This window comes from Grus americana, chromosome 11, assembly GCF_028858705.1.
Source record: "Grus americana isolate bGruAme1 chromosome 11, bGruAme1.mat, whole genome shotgun sequence".
Taxonomy (NCBI): domain Eukaryota; kingdom Metazoa; phylum Chordata; class Aves; order Gruiformes; family Gruidae; genus Grus; species Grus americana.
The window spans coordinates 94,257-117,006 of record NC_072862.1 but is presented as its reverse complement, the minus strand read 5'-3'; the positions used below and the strand labels follow the sequence as shown (position 1 = coordinate 117,006).

The 22,750-nt window shown below is 42.8% G+C and overlaps 1 protein-coding gene across 6 annotated transcripts in view; it reads right to left on the bottom strand.

Annotated features, from left to right (window-relative positions):
- Positions 1 to 20,976, bottom strand: part of FGD5 (FYVE, RhoGEF and PH domain containing 5) — a 119,552-nt gene extending 98,576 nt beyond the window's left edge. For 3 of the 6 annotated variants that reach the window (XR_008578782.1, XM_054837945.1, XM_054837946.1), the window contains exons 1-2: positions 20,575 to 20,973; positions 7,514 to 10,466 (exon numbers count right to left, since the gene is read on the bottom strand). Coding sequence is in view for 5 of the 6 variants with exons in the window: in XM_054837945.1 (XP_054693920.1) it covers positions 7,514 to 10,466; positions 20,575 to 20,587 (2,966 nt within the window). In the remaining variant the exon portion in view is untranslated. Of the gene's footprint in view, positions 1 to 7,513; positions 10,467 to 13,230; positions 13,309 to 20,574 lie in introns of all 6 variants that reach the window. The other 3 variants (XM_054837947.1, XM_054837949.1, XM_054837948.1) reach the window with 3 other exon arrangements.
- Between the last annotated feature and the right edge of the window lie 1,774 nt (positions 20,977 to 22,750).

Genomic DNA, 22,750 nt, shown 5'->3' with positions numbered 1-22,750 from the left:
GATGCAATATCACAGCTGCATTTCTCAGAGCTGATCAAAATGTTGATGTTGCTGTTAGGATTCTCCTGCCAGCTGCATACCAGCACACTTCAAATGCTAAACCACTGTCGTACCTACTTGTGCTACTTGCTCAGACTTTACCAAGGATCCCTAATCCTTTTCTGATCAGCAATTATGTTGTTTGCTAAAGTAATGATTCCTGCTTGGACCCACTCCACCTGCTCCTTTGCTTTCACAGAGAGCCTTTGCACTGTAGAACTGCTGCAGGACTCAGGCATCAGGGGAGAAACAGGTCCTACACAGACAATAACCTACCACACCCTCAGGGAGCACTCCTGGGGAACTTTTGATCTGCAGTAGAGATGGTATATGGGATCAGTAAATGTACAAATTTAAGGACCACTCCTTCCCTGGGGCTGGGAGTTCAGCAACAACATTAAAACCAATGTGCAGCTACAATTACTGTCTTGGAAAGGCTTTTTGTTCCCTTTCCCCAGCGATCTCCCCAAAAGCTTGGTTGTGTGCTGGGATCTGCAGTGTTAATGTTCCCAGAATGGCATGGAAAACACAACATGCAACCACAATTACTTGGGAAAGCAACATGGTCAACTGCAGAGGGCACATCTACCAGCTTTCTCACTGAAGACACTGAACAGTCCTTACTTAGTCAACGACCTTTGGCCAAATCACTGTATCTGGCTGTTTTACCTCTTACCCTTTGCCTTACTTAAATCAAGTCACAAATTGGGACTTTCCTTCCAAATGCAACATAAACCCCAAGAGATAGAGTAGTGGGAAGATGTTTTTGCATTTGGCAAGATGCATTCACTGAAACCTGTCAAAAAGCTTGATTCTGTGCTCCAGAGAGTTGCACACAATGTTCCTGACAACCACAGACAAAATCTCCATCCCAGCATCAGCTACAGTGACAGTCCAAACTTGAAGTGTCTATGGAAGAATAACCGGCTGGAAGGCCAAGCTCCACCAGTCATGACTGCATACAACAAAGCAGGGAATTAGCATCTCTATGTTCATGTTTTAATGACAAAAACCTTGCTACATAGTTCAGCCATAGACACTGGGTGGCATGAGCTCTACAATTAATTCTCTATCATGCAGACTTATCTCCTCTTTTATTCTAGGCACTTTTTCTCACCCATTTTCTTACGCAGGCTTTTACAAACACACTTATCTATGTCTGCAGCACATGGGGCCAGTGATCCCTAGAGGCGAGGAAGGTTTTGCCTACTTACCCTCTTATTAAAGGGTAAAAGTCTTTAAAGGAAAAGAATGGTAATGATATTTATTATAAAAAAAAATGTTTTTTGCTTACAAGCAGTAGAGATCTGCAGGGCCAGACTCTAATCTCAGCCATCTTCTATAAAATCCTTCAAAGTCTTTGTTGACTGTCTGATTAATATTTGAATGAAACAGATCTCTAACCAATTGTGAAAAGACTTCCTAAACTCTTCTAATATCCTTTACAGAAACCTTTCCAGCTCTCATACTCTTGGAATTGGTTTAAGTGTGTGAATTTGAAGTAGCAGTAAAACAGACCACCCTTTTAGAAACAGTTCTGGTTTCTTTTCTAATGGGAGAACAGAGTTGTTTTATGAACCCCAATTATAGCTAAATTTCCTGAATGACATTGAATATGTGAGCCACAACCTTCCAAAATACGTATCTCCAGAACTTTTTGGCAATGAGGGAAGTATATAAAGGCTATGATCTATGGCAGGTATTTGAAGGCAGACACTCTTATACAGGCTTCAGTTGTATCATGCTTCGGGATTAACTCCGTGGTGTGGGTATTATTTGACCTATGTTAGAAGTTCAATTAAATTGTTTCAAATCTTTTCACTAATTGAAAGAAAAAGAAAATGGAGGAGAGTGGGGAGAAGAAACTGATGAAGAAAATCTGATTTATTAAACTAATTCAAAGAAATGAAGAGGTGGCATCTTCTGCTTCCCGCTACTTTAATGGGTGCAGTTGCGTGCAGGTTTAATTCAGTTCATTCTGCTGGACTTCATAGAATAACCGTCCTGAACATTTGGTTCTGTCCTTGTTTGCATCAGACTTTCAAGTTGTGTCTCTCTGCTCTGAGCATTAAACAGCAGCCTTGTAGGTTAATTGGCACCCTTACTGAGCCTGAGTTCAGCAAGTACTTGTTTGATTGTTGAACATGTTAGAGATGCAGACAAAGAGTGGAGCTGAATCCCACATCAGCCTTTGATAAAGACCTGATGGATTCTTTCAGTAGTTATTCTCAAATCATATCAGCTACATTTATTAACCTCATGAGTGTTTCTCCCCAAATAAATATATCTCTGCCTGCTTGCCTGTCTGTCCTTCACTGCAGTATCTAAGCACCTCTGACATGCTACCACTTTTGATACGTAGCAGCATCACTGTATCAGGTTTTCTAAGAACCTTCTTTTTATTTGGAAACTTCCTGGTCTTTTATGTAAATTAAAGCACTTAATTTCCTTGAGGTTATATAAATGACATTGATTCACAATTATAATAAAAGATATATAATATTCCTTTATATTTCTTTTACTATTTTAAATATGACAACACTGATTGTCCTTTCTTGGTCATTGCTATTTTGGTATGTGAACTATTTATACTGAAGCTTCCATTACATAATTACCTCTAGACTTTCACCTTATCCTTCATATGCTGTGTTTAGATACCACACTGTGGCTTTTTAAGAATTGGTGATTTAATCTTAAATAACATATGTGCTTCTCATTTGAAGGAGCAGAGAGAGTTAGTAATATGACATCTTGATTTTATTGGTTAAAAACATGTGCTGTGTTGGAGGAAATTCACTCTAATGGTTTAAATTTCACCTTAAGCTTAAGGGCATATGAAGGTCTGAGTAGCATGTTATTCAGACCACTTTTAGGCAGAGACTTCATGTTCTAAGATGTTTCTTATGCACAGCTTTTGTTAGGCTTTTTTTGTGTGTATGTTACAGAATGGTAGGGAATAGGCGGTCACACAGACTGTCCCTGGCTGCAGTCTTGGAGCTAATCTGTGACTAATGACCTGCAAGGAGGATATAATCACTTAAGTGGCAGAATTTGATAGAACATAGGTTGATGAATTCAGTGGTGAGGCAAGGGGACAGCTAAATACTTATTGGAGGGAGAAGTAACTGCTCATCATGGATTTTTCTCCTTTTAAAGGAGAGGGATTTGCATTCACTATGACCCATCGACCATAGGCAGTGGTTCTACTGCTAACTGTAATATGATTTTGGTATACATTTTGGAATTGGTCTGTGCTGAGGTAGTCCTTGTGACCTTGCACATAGGCCTGACAGAAGCCCAGACTGATTATGGCTATGCATAAAGAGGATTGCTTACAAAGCTTTTAACGTAGCTGCTTACCCATGAAGCATCCTCTCCAATGCTAGCACTTAAGAGGCTGGTACTGTTTTATCAGTCCCTAAGTATCTGTGTGTTCCTGCCTCAGCTTGGCCAAATTAAAGGAAAGGCATCATTTGCTTGACACACATAGACCATGTTTTTTTCCTGACTTCCTACTAAAGACAATTTTTTCTCCATCTTCTTCTTGAAGAAGCACATCCCTTGGGAATAAAACACATTTACAAAGGAATAGCATACTGAAGAGGTGATCAGGTTTCTTGATTGTACTAAAACTGAGAAGCCATATGCCTTGAAAAGCAGTGGAAAGTCAGAGCCTTGGGAGTAATTTACAGGCATGAGACAGCAATTCTAGGGACTTACTAAGAATTACCATGAGCCTTGGTGTAATTGCACAGAGCACTGGAATCCCCACACTGGCCCCCAAGAATTCACTTGAGAGTCAAAGTCTGAGCAAGTCCTGCTGTTGGTTAAGTACAATAATCAGACTGAGGTTATTCTAGTATGTATTGATGATCATTTTATGTAGAAGGATATAGGAATGTACAGGTAACAGCAACATGGGCTTTTAGCTCATTTCTTATGAATATTCAGCATCACAGTGGGATTAGCTGTGGAACTGCAGGTATACTCCTTTTCTTTCTCCCTTCTCCCTATCTTCTTTCCTTTCTGGATTTTGAGCGTCTTAGCAGAAAGGAGGATTGAAACTTAGCAAACCTGGTAAATCCAAATTATGAACTCTAAGTAGAAAGCAAAAAGGGGAAATAAAATTCTGAAAACATTCGACCTATGCCGTCTTCCTGACCTTATCTATACCCTGATAAAAGACTCTCTCCGTCTCTCCTAAAAGCACTGGAAGTGATACTGTGGTAGACTACAAAATGAGTGTTTGAGGTATCTCTTTCCTATCACCTTGCCGTTTATCACACTGCCGTATGCACGGCTGATGCTCTGAAGGTCAAGCTGGGCTAGTGAAGCTATTCTTTAAGACACGTGCCAGAGTACTTTAATTCTAACTCACTTTCATCTGATTAAAGTTTAGCCATTAACTTTGGTGAAATTGCTCTGACTTATAGCTGTTGAGGGTCAAGGCAATGATACAGGTTACAGCGTACTGTCCCAGAGGTGGGGTGCGGCTGTCTTTCGCTTTCAGCCTGAACAATTGGTTTGTGTTACTTTGCACTTTGTAGTGCAACTCTTCAGAGAAAAGGGGCTAGAAAGTGACTTCAAAAGCAAATGAAAATTGAGTCTGATTCAGGCTATGTGGACTGGGGAAAGATCAGGGGAATTTTGTCCAATTCCACTTATGTCCCATTATTTCTACACTGTACAGAAGGCTAGTGATGATCTATATTGTCATACACTTGAATCAAAGTTTAATTATTAATACCAGATAGCTAAATTTTGGGGATACACTGCCCTTCAGGGAACAATATTTCCAGTTCTATTCTGGCAATTGTAATTCTAAGTTAAGATATATTTCTAGAACACTTTTGTTATTGGACTTTTTCTATAAATGTGATTGCTTCTAATTAGAAATTATTGGTTTAAATCCACTCCACATGGTCTTTCCTTTTAAGCATAAAATTAAACAGTGAATCTTCTCATCTGTCAATTTTTGTAAGCCGCCCTCCCACCCTACTTTTCCCCAATCACACACAGTAGTGGAGGTTCCCGTATTATTATAATCTTCTATAGCATTCTCACATTCTGTTCTCTGAAATGTAATAAAAGAGCTGTAGTTGGCCATTCATCAAAAATGCAGCAATTCCATAAGGTATCAGCAGATGCTAAATACCAGTGTTCTGCAGGTGAATGCACCAAAAAGAAGTTCATGGGCTCAAGTCTCACATATTGCAAGGGTTTAATCCAACACACTTGTACTCTCAAATGTTTGAAAGAAGCCTCAGGATATGAGCAGGCTGGAGTTCAAAGTAATTTTTATCCCTGTGTGGTTGTGGTAGAGCTGTGTTTGATAGGTATTCATATTAGAAAGCCTAAATCCAATGAGACGTATTTTAGGCAGAACTGCTTTAGCAAGAAATAAAACATCCATGTCTATACATCATATATGTATATGTAAATAAGTTCATGTACATGTACTTGTATGATTTGCTTTGCTTTACGATTAGGCCATACATTGTTTCTCCAAGTATATTATGCCATTGGATGTGTACTACTCATTTACATTTCATCAAAGCTTTTCAGGCATGTCTTTGTCCAAAACATCCTGACAAATATAGGACATAATAGTTATCTCAGCAGCGATGTATGTATATTGCTGTCTGCCTGATGCTCTTCCCCTCCACCCCGGTTATCTTGATAAAGGGATTGTTAGGAACCTAGCCTTCATTTCTCCCCAACAGCAAAAACTGCATGTACAACGAGCATCAGACTGAAAAATTATGTTCATGCCTTGACCTTGAGACTTCCTGAACCAGTTTGGATTGGCTCTCCCTTTGAAACAACAGGCTTCCACAGGAAGTTCATAAATGGGCCCGAGTCACAGCAATTGACGTAGTTTTAATATTTTTAACTTGGTGCTTCAAGAACTACCTAAAATGGGCGGTGTTTCATGGACACAAAGAACTGGCCAGCTTTTCCAAGAGCAAACGTCAGTGTGCTGGGCGCAATGCAAACCGTTGAAAGCAGTGTGACTAATGAGCCATCAGGCCCTGCTAACACAGCTTCTGCTAAGCACTGCTCTGGAGATGTGGCTGTGTGCATTGTGAAGTTGCACCGTACTGCACCATGCCCCAGTGTCAGCACTACTGGGGCTCCTAACACTGTAGCCAGCCAACATTGCCAAAGAGCTAAACCACAGGCCTGTGTCCCAGACTGCTCAGCTTCAGGCACGTTTGGATCCACAGCTTAAGCATCTTTCCCCATGTTGTACTCACCTCCCCCACCAATTCTCACCTCTCTCAGAAATACAAAGCACTGTACATCATTTTTGTCTTAGAAATGGTTTGCAAGACTCATACAGAGGTGTTAAAGAAAAGTTCTTTTACTCCACAAGTCGGATATGTTGGAAGAGGGATGTGTGAAATGTCCATGGTTTGTTCCATTCACAATAACAGGGGAGAGGACCAGAAAAAAAGAAAAAATAAATGTTGCAAAGAAACAGGAGTATTAAATCTTTAGAAGGAGAATGATGGATGAAAATGGACATGAAAACCTTGCTTTTAAGATTTTTATCTTTTTCACACAGCTCTATCAAAATGCAACTGCATTAAAGACATTCCTTTTCATTCATACGCTTTGCACCTTGTTTTCTCATTACCTGTTTAACATGAACTTAATGGAAAACACTCTTCTTATTTACATCTCTGCACTCCACTGATTGTATGCTATAATCTGACAGCAGATTCAAATTCAGATTCAAAGGTCTTGAGTGCATTGCTCCTGTGTAACTATGGAAAGGACATTTTCTTGTTTGCAAATAATCTAATGGAATGGGACAAAAGATTGTTATTAATGTTAGCAATGCATATGATTTCAGAGAGAGCTATTGAATTAACTTGTAAATCAGCAGCTCTGTCAAAGGGCCATAATGACAGGCTTTAAAGCAACTTTTAAAATTAATTGTCTAGTCTGATTAGTTCATGATTTCAGGTTTTCTGGTTTATACTTAACTGATGTACTTTGAAAGATAAATTATATATATATTGTCGCTTTGAGAAATTGACAGGAATGCAAAAATGAAGCTGAACCCCTTCCAGCAAATAGGCTGTCTTTCCATTCAGTCAGGAAGCCAGAAACCTTTCTTACTGAAGAACAAAGCAAGCTCTCCCTGCCCGCCCCCAGCCACAAAAATTAGATCCATTAGATAAACCAAATATTTTTACATGTTATTTGGTTTGCATCTGTAAACCATAGGATCCAGATCCACTGGACAACCTAGTACACATTTACGAGGTAAAGAGTTAGTTTGGTGTCTTTTCCCCCCCCCACTGATAAAGGCTTATCTTTTATCCTTCCAGTCTTTCTTGTAAGCATTTCCTGAGAGGGGGCATAAGCCAAACAACATGGAGGATCTGCCTATGATACCTAGCAGAGTAGGCCTTGCCTGTTTGGCCAAGGCTAGCAGGTCTTACGTAATAATTTATTACAATACCTTTCTGTTTCCTGGTCTGTGGTTTGCTGCTTGTTCTCAAAGCCAGTGAAGCTGCTCATATCCACATAGCCGTCATTCTCATTAGCAGCAGATAATGCCCTGCTGGGATCTTCAAAAAACTCAGTAAAAGTTCCTGCTCTGGTGGATCTTCGAGGTGGAATTTGTATGTTTTCATAGTCAGAGCTCATAGCAGGAATGTTCTCATAGTCAGATGTGTCAGCATTGGGAAAAGAAATGGACCTGGGTTTCGTTAATGGGAGTGGCATGAAAGGAGGTCTGGACCGGTCCTCAAAGGACTCCACCCTTGACACACTCCTGCTGAAGGACTTTGGCGTTCCTTTTCTTTTACCATCCTTATAGAAAAGAACAGCTGAGGGAGACTCAGATGCACGGAGCTTCCCCACATGTGATTTTAGTTGAGGTGAGCTACTTAGGCTCCTCCTGTCCAGCTCCATCAGCCTCGGAGGCCCATGATAGCTAGACTCTGATGAGGACCTTGAAGAGGAAACGTTAACATCTACATGGACTTTACTTTCAGGTTTTTTCTTGAATTTTAGAGTAAGGAACCTCTTAAAGGAAGATTTCTTTTTCTTGGAATACTTATCAGGTGAGTCATTCTCTATCAAAAGTGAAGGGGAACTTTTAGTGATTGGCTTTTTGGTGATGTAGGCAAGTTCAAAAGGAGGTGGTATATCAACAACTGAGGATGGAGTAGATATGCCACAAGATGAAAGATGATTTCTCTGGGAAAAACTACCTGAGGAACCATTGACACAAGGCAAAGACAAGTTGTCTTCTGTCCTTTTTATTCTACCATCATCCAGTACACAGCCATCACTTTCTCTGTAAACAGAGGCAGGAATCTCTCTCCCTTCAACAGAGTAAGATCGAGGATATAAAATGAAACGTCTTGACTTGGTTGGTAATGCCCTGTTGGCTTCCATTGGTTTTCCTTCCACTGAAAATAAATTATTGCTTAAATCTTCTGTCCCAGAGCCATTGCGGGAAGATGGTACATCAGTTTCAGGTCCAGTTTCTTCTGGAACTGTTTCTGGGACATAGCCTGGCATTTTCCCAGAGAGCGACCGTGTTCTAGTGACAATGCTTTTACGATCAATGGGCAGCAAGTTGTTTTCACCATCCATGCCTAATTCAACCCTTTTACTGCGATCAGCTCCTAAATCAGTCTGTCCATCGTGAGCATTTTCATTTTCTGCAGGAAGCACATAAGGGTCATCTAGGGAATCACTGTTAGTTTCTCTTTCCTCTGCTTCTTCAGGCACAATGACCACTTCAGGGACTGCTAGCTTTTCATGCAAGACATGTTTGGTCCCATGTTCTACATTCATTTTGCCATGCTTACAGACTTCTAACTCTTCCTCAAGTGGCACCTGTTGAGGTGGACTTGGGACACTTTTGCTGAGGCTGTTTGCTTCCACCTCATTGTCTTTAAGTTGCAGCTCATCTGACTTAGAGATTTCCACAATACTTTCACTCTGCTCTTCAACAGTCACGTCTTCCAGCTCTGGCTCCATCCCTGGACTACTAGGTAGACTATCAGAGATCACACCGTCTTCATCCAGAGAGGTCCCTTCTGTTTGAAGATTCTCATCTGAATATTCCATGGGTATTTCCTCACCACCTTCATTGTCACAAGGAGCAATTTGACAGCTATCATCCATAGTCTCTGCATTCACTGTTTCTTCTTCCCCTTTCCTAGAGTCTTTGCTTGCTTCACAGGCTACCTCTGATGTCTTTTCCTCACCTCTCCTCTCAGTGATCTGGCAGCCATCACTGGCATTTCCTGCATTTGTATTATTGTGCTCATCTGGGTTTGCTTCCTCCTCTTCAGCTGCTGCTTGATGGATGGACTCTCCCAAATCATTTGCAGCATTGGTTTCATCTTCACATGGTTCTAAGCCAGGAGCTGTTTCTTCACTGGCCTCACTGGGCAGTATGTCAGGGCTTGCACACTCATCATTTTCTAACTGCCCTTCCATATCCAAATCAAGCTCTGCATGCACGCTGTAGTCACCATCATGTGCTAGGCACCCATCTCGCTTTTCTAAAATCTCAGGCGGTTCCCTCTCCTCCTGCCCTGCCTTCTTACAACCTGGGATTAATTCATCTGCCAGCAGTGGCATTACAATGGTGTCTTTACAGAAATCACCCATTCGTTCCTCATCTCTGTTCAAAATGGTATCACTATCACTGTCAGTCTTATAATCGCTATTGTTCTTAACCAGTTCCAGGTTGTTAGAAGTTTCCTCCTTGGTTTTGGTTTCAGTACAATCACCTACAAAATCCTCATCTTCATCTACATTCTTGGAAGCATCATTATCCCCATCAGGGGCATCTGAGGACTCCTCACAAAGTGCTTTGTACTGGTCACAGTCTCCGGTTGACTCTTCAGAGTCTGGTTCCATTGGTTCAGCAAGATCTGAAGAGTTATGGTGCTCATCTTTGGTGACTTCTCGATTACTGGTATCCTCATCATTAGCAATGTTATCCTCTTCCTTCTCTACCTCTTCTGGAGTTTCCGAGACTTCATTTTCCACAGCGAAATCTAGGTTCTGATCATGCTCATGTTCCAAGTCATTAGAGTCTTTGCTGGTCAGCTGAGCTCCAGGAACTACAATGTACTCACTATCTGCCTCAGATTCTGGGCAATCAGCATTGCATTGATTTCCTTCATACAGCTCTCCATCAAGACATACCAGTTTCCCATTTGAGCATTTATTTAAGTTATTGTTGGTGTAAACACTGGATTTGCCCTCAGTGTCAGCTGAGAATTTTGGCTTGGGAGCAATAGGTGGTTTGGGACCCCTAGACATAGAGTTCGGGTTATGAAGAATATCAGCCCTTGGCAGTGAAGGAGAAAATTTGGAGACAGCTACTGGAGAAAGATGACCGACAATCTTTGGTTTTGGTGCTAGTGGTGGCTTGGTGATTTCTGGAGAAAAGAGAGAAAAGCCACATTAGTCATCTTGGTTTCTTATTAAAGTCAGCAGAATATACATTACAGTAGACTTTATCTTATACCAGTGACTTCTAATGCAGAAGGAAAAAATAGCAAGAAGCAATAAAAGACTCAGCACTGAAAAGAGAACTGAAGGAGCAAAGCATCTGCACTGTGCTTCCACGTGGCAGTGTAGCTATTCCAGGGAGCGTGGTTTAAGGTCAAAACTGAACTGAACTAGATGCAGCCCTAGCACACTTGGGGAGAGAAAGATGCACAGCTAGAGACCCAAGGGTATATCACACACAGATACCCACAGATGAGTAACACCTCCCATACTCAGAAGTACTAATGACTTTAGAGACCTTTTGATTCTGCCCGAGGAATCTCTTTGCCCTAAGATTAAGTATGGACACTTTGATTCAGTGATGCTGAAGTGTTTCACTGCAATGAAGGAAATGTCTTTCAGCCATAGTAGCTGTTCGTATAACACAGTACAAACACTTTGTAGCAATGATTTTAATTTCAATATATAGTTTGCAGAATTTCAGCACTGAACAAAATTAGTTCTACCAACAGATCAAGGATTAACTCAGCCCAGCCAAACTAAAGTGAACACTTGGTGCCCAGGCACACAGTCTTCCTGTCTGCCATTATCATGGTAACAAAATATGGAATTACATTTTGTTTGTCAGACAACATAATCATGAGGGATAAGGTGGTTTGCTAAAAGCTTGGCTAATAGTTTACATTGATTATGCAGCTGAGCTATAATGCATTGAATGAAATACCTCAACCCGAAACATGAAGAGAGTCACTGGTTTAAACTTAAGTTCAGTTTTCAGTGTACAAATTCTTCAGTCCTTTCCTTAGTCAAAAGATCCTCCATCCTCCTGTAAATACCAGGACACCGTGCAGGTACAATCTTCTCTGAACATCAAAATATACTTGAAAAAAGTGAATTACCTTGCAAAATAAGGCCAGCCAGGGTCTCTAAATTATTTCTAGTGGAAGTGCTGACACACATGTAGGGGAATTCAAACAGATTGACAATAAGCTAGATTGAAGCTAGATGAATTAAGTCATATATGGCCATTTTACTTACGGTACAGTTTACATGCCACAGCCATTTCCAGCTGTCTTGGTCCTGAAATTAATATTCTTTAAATAACTAAATAAAATGCTGAAAGGCTGCATAAGTGGGCAATAATAGGGATCCTCCCTCATGAGATGAGATGAAATATGTGATGTGAAGAAGCCAGTGCACCGAATGGTTACAGATGGTAATAAGTAAACAGAAGGGTTTTGCTCTTACTAATGTTTCCTCGCCATCTATAGGTAATTACATGGTTAATCAAGCAGAAATCTTGAATTCTTTTATAATTTCAATTAACACATTTTACTGGAAGAACGGGAGTGCTCTGTTTTAAGGAAAAGCACCGGACAAACTATTTCGCCATGAGAGAGACAGGAACAGTTCTTTGTGCAAAATCTTCATGTCCCATGCACAGGAAACAAGGGAACAGCATCTCAAGAGACACCATCTGGGACATGGTTCCTATGTGAAATCCTATCCTAAATCATGGTCTAAGTTTCAGGAGGTGTAGCTACTGCGCTGTTACATTTTGCGTATTTTGGAATACAGAGTTTTGACATCTGGAAGCGAAGACAATTAAAATTCAGCTATGCACCATACTGAGAATAAAGTAATACTGAATGCAAACTGCGTAAAAATGATTCTTTGATTGTTCTGATATTTGGTGTCATGGTACTCTTCTTATTGTTATCTTAGTCCCACTGGAGTAATTTGTACTGAACTAATACTGGCCTATTTGTTTGGTTAGACTCTGGGAGATATAAGAGACTGTTTCTTCTGATCTTCTTAACCTTGTTGAAGCTTCTTCCAATACTCAGAAAGACGCTGACAATTTGGCATTCTGATGTAGTCAGAAAATAGTCTTTCTAGAATTATGAGACACCAGAGAGATTTCATTTAAGTTGAAAACTGAGTCAGTGATCTCAGCTCAGCCCAGGAGTGAAAAGTCTATTCCAATCAGGCACCTTATCATATATACTGATTAAGAATTATTCTGTATCTGGGGTTTTATCCGATCCAGCTTCATGTGTGGGAGGCTTAAAACAACTTGTGGAAAAGGAGGGAGAGAGGACTGCATATTCACCAGTCTCCTGTACTGTACATAGCGTGTACTCTTGTTTCACAGTATCTACTGCTGCTTTGAGCTGCAGGGCGTCTGTCTAATTATTGAAATCACAGAATGATTTAATAATCTTTCCCTCCAGATTATTTCGGAAACATTACGTGCCAAACACTTCACCGTCATTGAAGTACCATTGCTTCTGTTGCAGCCAGCAGCAAGTCTGCAGCAGCTGAAGGCTGCAGAGTGCTGAAAACTGTGGTCAGTTAAAAATGGGGAGGGAACAGAAATGGGTTGAGTATCTTCTAAGCCTGGCTCCCCAGTCAGATCTACCTTTTGGATTTTTAAATCAGTTATTGCAATGACTGAACATCCTAAACTAACTTTTGGGTAGTAAAATGCATGAACTTTGTATTAGCTAAAACTGAGTCCTTACACCTTTCCCACCAGAAATCAGCAATGGACCCCTTACCACCATAAGGAGGCATTTTTAGGACTAACTGCAAGGAAGAAACATAACTTTGGAAGTATTATGCCACTTTCTGCAGTGTCTGGCTTTTCCTAGGAATGTCTATCCAAGAGTAGGACACAAATATACCTACTTCATTCCTGGGATGTGACAAGGCTTGAGCGCAGTCTCTGCATACTCATCCTTGTTCTTGTCAGATGGGGTGTCTGTACTGAAAATGAGTAATGAGAAAAACACTGGACTGCAGAGACCACCAGGATCTCTCAAGCTTTGTCTTATAAACAAATTTGAAATAAAATAATGTAATGAACTCATTTCCTTTATGTAAAATAACCATGCAGACATCCACTTAAAAAAAAAAAAAGCTTAAACACAGTTACCCCCTTTCCCTCCAGTGATAATTTTCTACAGCAAAAGGAATCAAGTAATCTTGAGCTTTTCCTTCTGCTACCTTCAGTAATACTGCTAGTGGAAAATGGCAATGGGCCCTGTTCATAGTATGGTAATAATAGGCATTGTGATGCCCTACTCTTACCCGCTTGTGCCAGCTACTGGTCACTACTGATTCCTTCCATAGTTTTTTCCTAACTGCTCAGTGTGTTGTTGATCTTGCCTTTCACCGCCTTAAACAATTTTCCTTTTTTTTTTTTTTTTTTTTTTTGGGGGGGGGAGGTGGAGGAGGTGGCGGGAGGAGTACAAGGTTTTTTAAAAAAAGTAACCCAAACAATTACTGAAAAGAAAGCACCACTGTTTGCCTTTTATCAGGGCAACATTCTGCTTCAATTTCTGCTTCCTTTGCTGTCTGAGCCACTTGAAAGCTTCTGGCTGTAACTTCTAAATGGACACAAAACAACATTGCACCATAAGGAATGTGTACGTTCACAAATAATTGTGCATGTTTATTTTAGGATGTGTTTTATGTTGGAGGGAGACACACCCACCTTGTGCTTAAAAGGAAACTCTTGGGGAATAGGAATTTCTTTAGCCTGCTCCTCCCCTTATTGTTCGATGCTTCCTTCTACTGACAAGGACCGCTTCCTCTCCTTACCCACCTTCCTTCAGACAAACCTGCATTTCAGCATGGTTTCATTCCTGCCATGGCCCATATGAAATTACATTACTTTCCTCCCCTCCAAGGTTCTAAGCAGTGAACAGTAGCCTAGCAGCTCTCCTGGAATAGCAATCAACCCATACAGCCTTCACTGTTCAAGTGTTTCTTTGAAATAATAAACATTTTGTAGTGGGGTATTGCCTGAAACACTGCAGCTACACACTTTCAAATGTTCTCCAGATCTAGGAATTAGCCTAGTATTTAATTAAGGCTTATTAGGGACCATATCTACCACTACCCCCAATCAAGCAGCTGGTTTTGGGGTGAAGACCTAAATAAACACTGAGGTTTCACATTTGCAGGGATATTTGTAGACATGTCCCAGGCCTGTGGTCTTTGATGGTGGCCCAAGAAATTACTTAGCTCCACAGTGCAGATACTAGTTCCAGCCTTGGCTGGTGTGACAATCTAGTTCAGGCATCTCTTCAAATGCTGAAAGTAGCTTTTTCTGACCAATGAACTTTTGTGGACCTGTGTTTTCTTCATGCCTTTGGCATTAATTCAACTTAGACATATGTTAATATGGGAGAGACATTGAAGACAGAAATGCACTGCATAGTTCAGGGATCTGCCGAGCTTTCGGATGAAAGTGACAATGCAGGTGGAGGGACCACATTGCAACAGTGGGATAAGACTGCACCAAACCTAGGAATGCCAGTGGAAACCAATGCACACAAGTCCTGTCTGTCACTGCTTCTGCCCAGGAAGAAGGGATTGAAATCCACAGATGGAAAGTGCCTTAGAAACAGGATGTAGAGGGAGAATATCCAGACAAGGGCATCAGAAAGTCTCATTCAGCTTTAATCAGGAGCTGTATAATTTCACTCAGTTATATCAGAATCGAGTTAAAACTTGTCTTCTGGAAGGCTTTGGTCTGAAGTCAGCAAAAGGTGGACTATATACCTTAGTATCATCCTTATCTTATTCCTGTAATGAATTGCTCATTTTTAAAATAAAGCCCTTAGCTCCAGTTCGTGCTGCCTGGCTTCTCTCTCCAGCTCCTATCTCCAGCATTTCTTATTGTTTCTTCCACTGGGTTAAAGACCCTTTTATTATTCAGTATTTCTCTAGGGAAGACATATACTTCCCTACAGCTATGTCTTGGTACATTCTTCTTTTTGGTAAACTGAACAAATGAACTCATTAAATCTTTGCAGTTGGACAACTTCACCTTTCCTGAAGTCTCTTCTTTCGGATTTTTTCTGAACCTTTTCCAATTTGACAATAGCCCCTATAAAATACATGGGGCAGACCTGTGGGAAGAATTTCACTGATGATGCTGTCTACAGAGTTCATTACGTTCTTAGACCCAGTTCTCACTATTCTTCATTAGCTTGCTACTGTATCAGGTTGACTTGCTTGTCCTTTAGGACCTCTAAATTGTTCCCAAGGCTTTGTTGCCTGTTCATTGTCTCTAAACTGATAGCTTTATAATATGTGTTAAGTGTAATTTGTTTGAATGGATCCAACTTAATGATCCAGATCTGTTTGTATAACCACCCTGCCTACACTGTTAATTACCCTTTCACCAATCTTTACATCATATAATGAACTTTGTCATCTGATACTTTTCTATTCGCTTTTCTACCAAGGAAAATCTTGGACAGTATCAACATAATCCTGGTCCCAGCACTATGCATACCACCATTTGATAATGTTACAGAGATAACTACTACAGAGATTCGCTACTGCCAATTAGCCAGTCCTCAGTCTAATTAACCCAGATTTTAGTTCTGTTATATAAATGCTTTTCTCTTAAATCAGAATGCGCTACTAAAATACTACACAGACATCAACGTATGTCTTTGCATCTATACAGTTACCTTTATCAAGCAAATCTCTAACTTCTTCCAAAGACTGAGATCAAATTCACCACTTGAAGAAAGCAAAGTTCCACTATTGAGGAAATGAGAATAAGCAACCTTAAGAATAGCAGTAAATATAGGAATTCATTTACATGTCACTTGCCAAAACACTATTATAGACATAAAAATTATCTGGACCAGAAAGGATAGAAGTTATTTCATGACAGCAATCCTATTTTATGAACTAGGCAACGACATGAAACAACAAAGAACCTATCCTATACCAGCAGCCATCATGCTCACGCTCCCTCTCACATCAGAGCATGACAGTGCTAAGAGCTCATGCTGTTGACAAAAGCCACGTGTGCCAAGTGCTGCACGAACCCAGAAACTCATGGAAACAGTGTGACTGCACTGTACAGTCATAGGTAGAAGTTTCCACACCTCAGCTACCAAAAGAACACCAAGTTCTTACAAAGCAGGACAGAGAGGAAATTCTGTACCTGTGTCTGTTTCAGTTTGTCTAATACATGGGTTTATATTTTGACCATGGTGCTTACTCCTGAGAGAAGAAATCGTTCTGAGAGAATGGTAAACAGAGCTTCCTATCAAAGTAACACATGGAGCTTCACTGTGAAATGGATGGCTCTTCTTTGCAGGTGAAGAGCTGCTTTTGAACTTGGCCAGAACATGGGCACCAACCACTAAAGTAATGCTGCCAGGAATGTAAGGCAAGCCGAGCACAGAGTCTTCTAAAACTCATTTATTACATTTCCAGTACAGGAAGCTGTAGGTTCCAACCTGTAATTACAATTCTGCTAGCTGCCCAAGTCAGACAGTGAAGGTGTGTTTAAGCTGCCTATGTAGATAAGCCATTTTAATGTCATTCTGAATTAAGTACCCAGCATAAACTCTGTAACCGGCTTCGATATGCTGGAGATTAAATAGATGAGGTAGCATGATTTACAAGGAAAGCATAATCCCTTTGAGGGGTTCAACTCGTAAAACACCAGTGCTGACACTGGTAGGACCCCAGGATGTACTGTAAATAACTGAGATGTCATTAATTTTGCAACATTCACTGCAAAAGTAGTTCTCTTCGTTTTACAGCATGTAAATGCATCACTTATTTCACACTGTCAGAGAAAAGTTTGAAATGACAAAAGTTACATAAGAATGTAACATAAGAAATGAAAACAGTTGCATGGAAGTCACGTGAAATAGAAAAGGTATTTAGACTAGGATTTTCTAATGATGTAGGAGTGCAAGTCTTCCTTTCAAATGAGACCTCAGTCCAGATTTAGGTATCAGCTCCCACTTTGACTTGAATAGGAATTAGATACTTGAGTGTCTTTTGAAAATTAGGGCTTTAGGCACTTGGGATCTGAGGTCCTATTCAAAGCCAGCAGGTCATTGGCTCCTAAATGCCTCAGACATTTATGAAAATGGTATTTCAGCTTCTGCATAAGTCTGACACTTCTGAAAAACATCTATCCTCTCTTATCAGTGTACGTTCTTCAAATGTGTTATTAAAAGTACTCTTGTTTATATAACAAGAAGGCTGCACTACTGTGAAGACAGCCCCTATAGTCAGTAGTAACTATCCTATGGGAATTTTGTCTTTTTACAAATCTTAATTTAAATATTAACAGCTGGGCTGTCAGAGCACATCCCACTCTGCAGAAATAAAATGCTATTCTGTACAGTTACTGGAATCCATCCTCTATGATTAGATCAGTGCATTAAGACTTTGGGATATCAGATCAATGGCTTACAAATTTCTCTTACTATATACCTTTATTGCAGCCATCTGTAAATCTAACACATAACATCCCACAGAGAAACACTGCTGGGGAAGGGGAAAAATCTGAAGACATTATAATCAGAACAGGATGAATTTCAACACCAAAGAATCTTGATCTTGAAAATTCTCCAGCATTTTCCCTGTTTATAGTAGACTGTACATACAAGTCTTGGTAGGGCTGAGGGGCCTATGAAAAACCACATGCACATGACAATTAAATAATCTTGGTTCTAAATTACTGGCACGTATTTCTTTTTAATGTAACAGTGTTTGTGATGTTTTCAATTTGGCTGTGATTTCACAACAGGAAGTTCACACTGCAGCAGACAGCTCATATATTCACCTGTTATTTCATACATTGCTTCCTAGGAGCCAAAGATGATGTCGGTTAAAATTCTCTGGCAGGTACATATGGCAGCTTTTCCTATATTACTTTCAGTAGCAGCTGAAAGACTATATAGTCTGCTTACACCTCTCAACAATCTGGAGTCTAACATCTGTACATTCTTCCTATGGGCAGCACCATTTCAGCACCTGGGAAACAAATTGGTACTTAAGAGGCTGGAAGATGGGGGTCTGTCTCTTGTCTCTTACCACAGATTTCCTGTGACCTTGGGTGGATTGCTTCATCTTTCTTTTCATATCAGTTCCGCATCTCTGAGGATAATCCCTATCTCCCTTCCTGTTTTCTGTCTGTCGTTATTTTAACTTCTGTGGGATCAAGGCTGCCATATATGCCTGCACATATGACTCCGCTTATTGGTGCTATGTATTACTTACTGTAATACAAAGATCGCTAATGCTGGTCCCTGAGTTGTGTCAGTTAATAAACGCCCCTCTCCTTCAGAGTCAGTAGGAAGTTCTGCTTTGCACTGATGGGAGAGACATTCCTTGCATTGTGTGAATGTACAAAACAAAGGCTGAGAAGGGATATGAGCACTCTATAAATACAACCTGGAGATAAACACCAGAGGAGGAAAAGAACTATTTTTAAGCAAAAGGACAATGTAATCACAAGAATAAATGGCGATGGACCTGGTCTGGAAACTAGAACTAGCAATGGCAAGAGGTTCTCAGTTTTGTGAGAGGAAGAGCAGGAGAGCTATCTAAAAAGTTTTGGTTTAAGATATAATTCAATGAATCAATAAAAGGAGTAATATGACCTTGTGTTCTGTAACAACCAGTACTGCTTTTGGTAATGATGGTAGTCCCTTTCAGTCCTACAGTCCTGAAAAATAAAAACTGCTAGTAAAATGTAAGTCTCTACAAATAGATACATCTGATATTCCTTACACTGCACTTCCACTGACAACAGGATCATATTAGAGCTGGTCTGTTTTAAATAATGGAGAGATGAAGAAAGAGAGGCTGAAGCATCATGGCTAAAGCAATTTTTGGCTGGCTCACTTAGGTTTCAAATGAGTTTGTCTCCTGGGAAGGACAGAGTCTGGTCCAGACAGGATCAGAACATAGAATGGAAATGTCACCACTTTTTGGGTAGGGGAGTGCCTCACTCCCCGCTCCAAGGGGAAATTAAACCTTTTGCTTTAACTCAGAAGAGTGGTATGACATGCTGATACAACAGCAGAGGGCTGGGTTTGACCTAAAAGATCCTTTCCAATCCTACGTTCCTGTGCTTTGGCAAACAATGATTTAGAGCTTCCCAACACATGACACTTGTAGGGCAAGGTATTGAGCGGTGAAATCTCTGGGCTTCAGGATGTACCCATGCAAGTGAGGTGCCCAGCAACATTCACCTTCTGGGACAAGGAAACACAGTGGAAAATTTTAGGGCCAACACAAAGGCACTGTTTGTCTTCCTCTTTAATTCTAGATGCAGCATTAGATTTTTCTAAATAACTCCAGAGTTAGTAATAATTGTTTCCTGGACTGTTATGTTATTTACGCACGTGCCTCGCCCCTGAAAATCAGAAAGTCTTGGTGGAGAATTTAAAGTTTGCCCCAATTTTCCAGTGACTTTTTTTAACGTTTAACTTTTGAATGTCTCGTCTTTAATATATGTTCCCTTCTCATCCTGTCTCTTTCACCTTCCCAATTTCCATCAAGGAAAAATTCTGGGAAGTTAACAGAAGGAAGGAGAAAGGTTTTAGGTTTGCCTTGGAGAGAAAATTCTGCAAAAAACATTACCTTCCCAAAAAACAGACTTTCAGAAAGACAGTCACAGCAAATTTCCTAGGGGCTTTGTGAAGGGTTGAGAGCGTCCGAGGGAAGAGTGGGTGCAGAGCCGTGTTCCTCAGCAGGCGCAGCCCTCCCGATCTGCCAGTCTGGTTGTCCCTGGAACCCCTCGCCTGGCCCGGGTTTGCTGCTTGTCCCCATCCCGGCGGGGCCAGTGATGGGGCATGCACAGCCCTGGGGTGCGCAGCGTCCCGCGGGGAGCCAGTGAGCACCTGCCGGGGCAGGGGGAAGAGGAGGGCGAGCCCTGGACGGAGGGTGCCTGGAGGAGAGGTGCCAGCCCCGGTGGCACGGCTCAAGAGCTGCCGGCCCCGAAGGAGGGATGCCGGGACGGGGGGAGGGCGTGTGTGTGCGTGTGCGTGTGTGTGTGTGTGTGCAAGCTCCAGAGGAGCGGTGCCCGGGCAGGGGGAGCCATCCCGGTGGTATTGGCCCCGGAGGCAGGGTGTGCCGGCCAGAGGGAGGGAGGGCACCGGTACCGATGGAAGGAACCCGCCTGGCGGTAGCCGGCCCCGGGGAAAAGATGTCCGGAGGCGGGGAGCCATCCCGGCGGACCCGCGCACTTACCGGCGTTGTTCATCTTCCACCGCAACTTTGATTGCTGGTTGCCCCGGGCGCTCAGAGCATGGTCCCGGGGGGGCCGCCGCCTTCGCCCCTCGCGGACGCGCCCGGCCCTACAGCCCCTCCGGGGGCATGGGAGCGCAGGCGGGGCAGCCGGACCCGGAGCGGCGGGCTGGCCAGGCGGCGGTGCCGGCTCGGGGGCGGTCAGGGCCGCGGCGCGCCTCCGCCCTGCCCCGCGCGCGGCCCGTCGGGGGGCGGTGGCGGCGGCCGGCGCCGGGGCCCCGCACGGCCGGCGGCGCGCGGGGCTGGGCCGGGCGGGGCCGGGCTGGGCAGGGCAGGGCGCGCCGGCTCCGCGCAGGCATCCCCCGCAGCGGAGCAAGCCCGGTGGCTCCCGCGGGGTGCGGGGGGTGGGCGAGGGACGCCGCACGGATGCCCAAGGGCGTGAACATTTAAAGGCGCAGCGGGTTGCCCTGTCCTTCGTTCCCCCTTTTGCGCGCCCCCCTTTCGTGATCCCCACTCCCTTTCCACCGCCCTCAGTTCCTCCTTCACCCTCCTTGGGTCCCCCCTCTCCATTCCCCCTCCCGCCTTCTCTCCTCCCTCCCTCCATATTTCTCCTTCCATCCTCCCTCCCTCCTTCCATCCTCTCCCCCTTCATCCCTTTCCCTTTCATCCTTTCCCCCCTATTCATCCTTTTCCTCCCGTCCGTCCTTCCCTCCTGTCCATCCTTTCCTCCCTCTTCATCCATCCTTCCCAATCCGTTCAACCCTCCTTCCATCCCCCTCTCCATTTTACCATGGGACACGACCGCCCCCGCCTAGGAACGCCCAGGGAACGAGGGTCGGGGAAGCTTCCCCCTCCCAGCCCCGGGCGTTTTCCCCTAGCCCGAAGCATCCTTGCGGAGCCGACAGCACCTGCTGCTGGAAAGCGGTGTCTGAGTGCAGGGAGTCCCTCGCATAAGAAACCACGCTTGCTCAGAGCAGTTTCAGACAGCTCCAAACTGCTGTCTTTTCCCCTCTCCCAATAGCCAGCTCCTGGCTCAATGAAGTTAACACAGGCATCCTGTGGCTAGGCCCTTCTCTGTGTTTTCGGGCTGGCAGCAGTACTAACCCCCAGACAAGGCTGGATCGCCCTCTTTCTCTTGATGGAGGCATAATATAGCCCTGCTGTCTTTCCCAGTGGAGCTGGTATTGCTCGCGCAGTAAAGTGCAACTTTGCAAATTTCCCTCCCCTGGCAAAGAAACCCGAGGAGGGCTGAGCTCACCCCAAGGATCGCTTCCCGAGTCAGGGAGGGGGCATTCCTCGTAGCCATCCCAGAGCCCTGCATGCCAGCAGGCTGGGGAGGGGAAGAAGCCCATTGTACCTGCTCCGTGTCCAGGCCAGAGTGTGTGTGAAGCAGTGAGGTCCAGCTTTGACATTTTAAATCCCACGGAAATCAGGACTATTGCTAACACAATCCAGAGCAACTTCCTTTTAGAAGCTGTTAGTTCTGCTTTTGCAAAGTACCTAATAGCTAACATCATCCTGCTGGCCGATGCTTTGTAGTATAGTCAAAGCTCTTTTTCCTGACCTTTCAGTGCTGTCTTACTGTGACTGATGGGGTGCAGAGTGCCTTGCACATTAGTGCACAGACCTCTGAAAAGAGAAAGCGAGCAGTGAGGGAAATGGGAATTAAACCATTCTTTCTGTGGGCTTGAGTCTCTACCACTGAGGCTGGTATCCATGAATGCTGGGTTCTGGTTCTCTAGGGGACGCTGGTTGTATGACTACACCTCTAAGCAAGCATTTGCAATCCCCTATGGTTTTGGAGATGCATAAATTCATGGTAGCAGCTCTTTCATTACTACTGTAACTGACATAGATGAGATGGAAAGGCCTATATATTCCCTCATAGCGTAACATGCGTGGTGTGTGCCCTGGTGCATGGAATGAAATGGGTTTCCCTGGCCCACCTATAGCTAGCAGTCATTTGGCATTCTCCCGTCTTCATGCACCGGTCCCTGATTTATTCTTGCCGCCTGCCACCTTGATGTCTGTGTCTATCAACACAAGTAACTTATGTCACTAGAAAGCCTCATCTGAAGCAGCTTCAGGAATACAGATTTAGGGTCTGCAAAGTATAGGGAAAAGTTTGTGTGACACAATGGAAAAGAAAGCACAAGTGAAAAGTTCAAGCACAGTACAG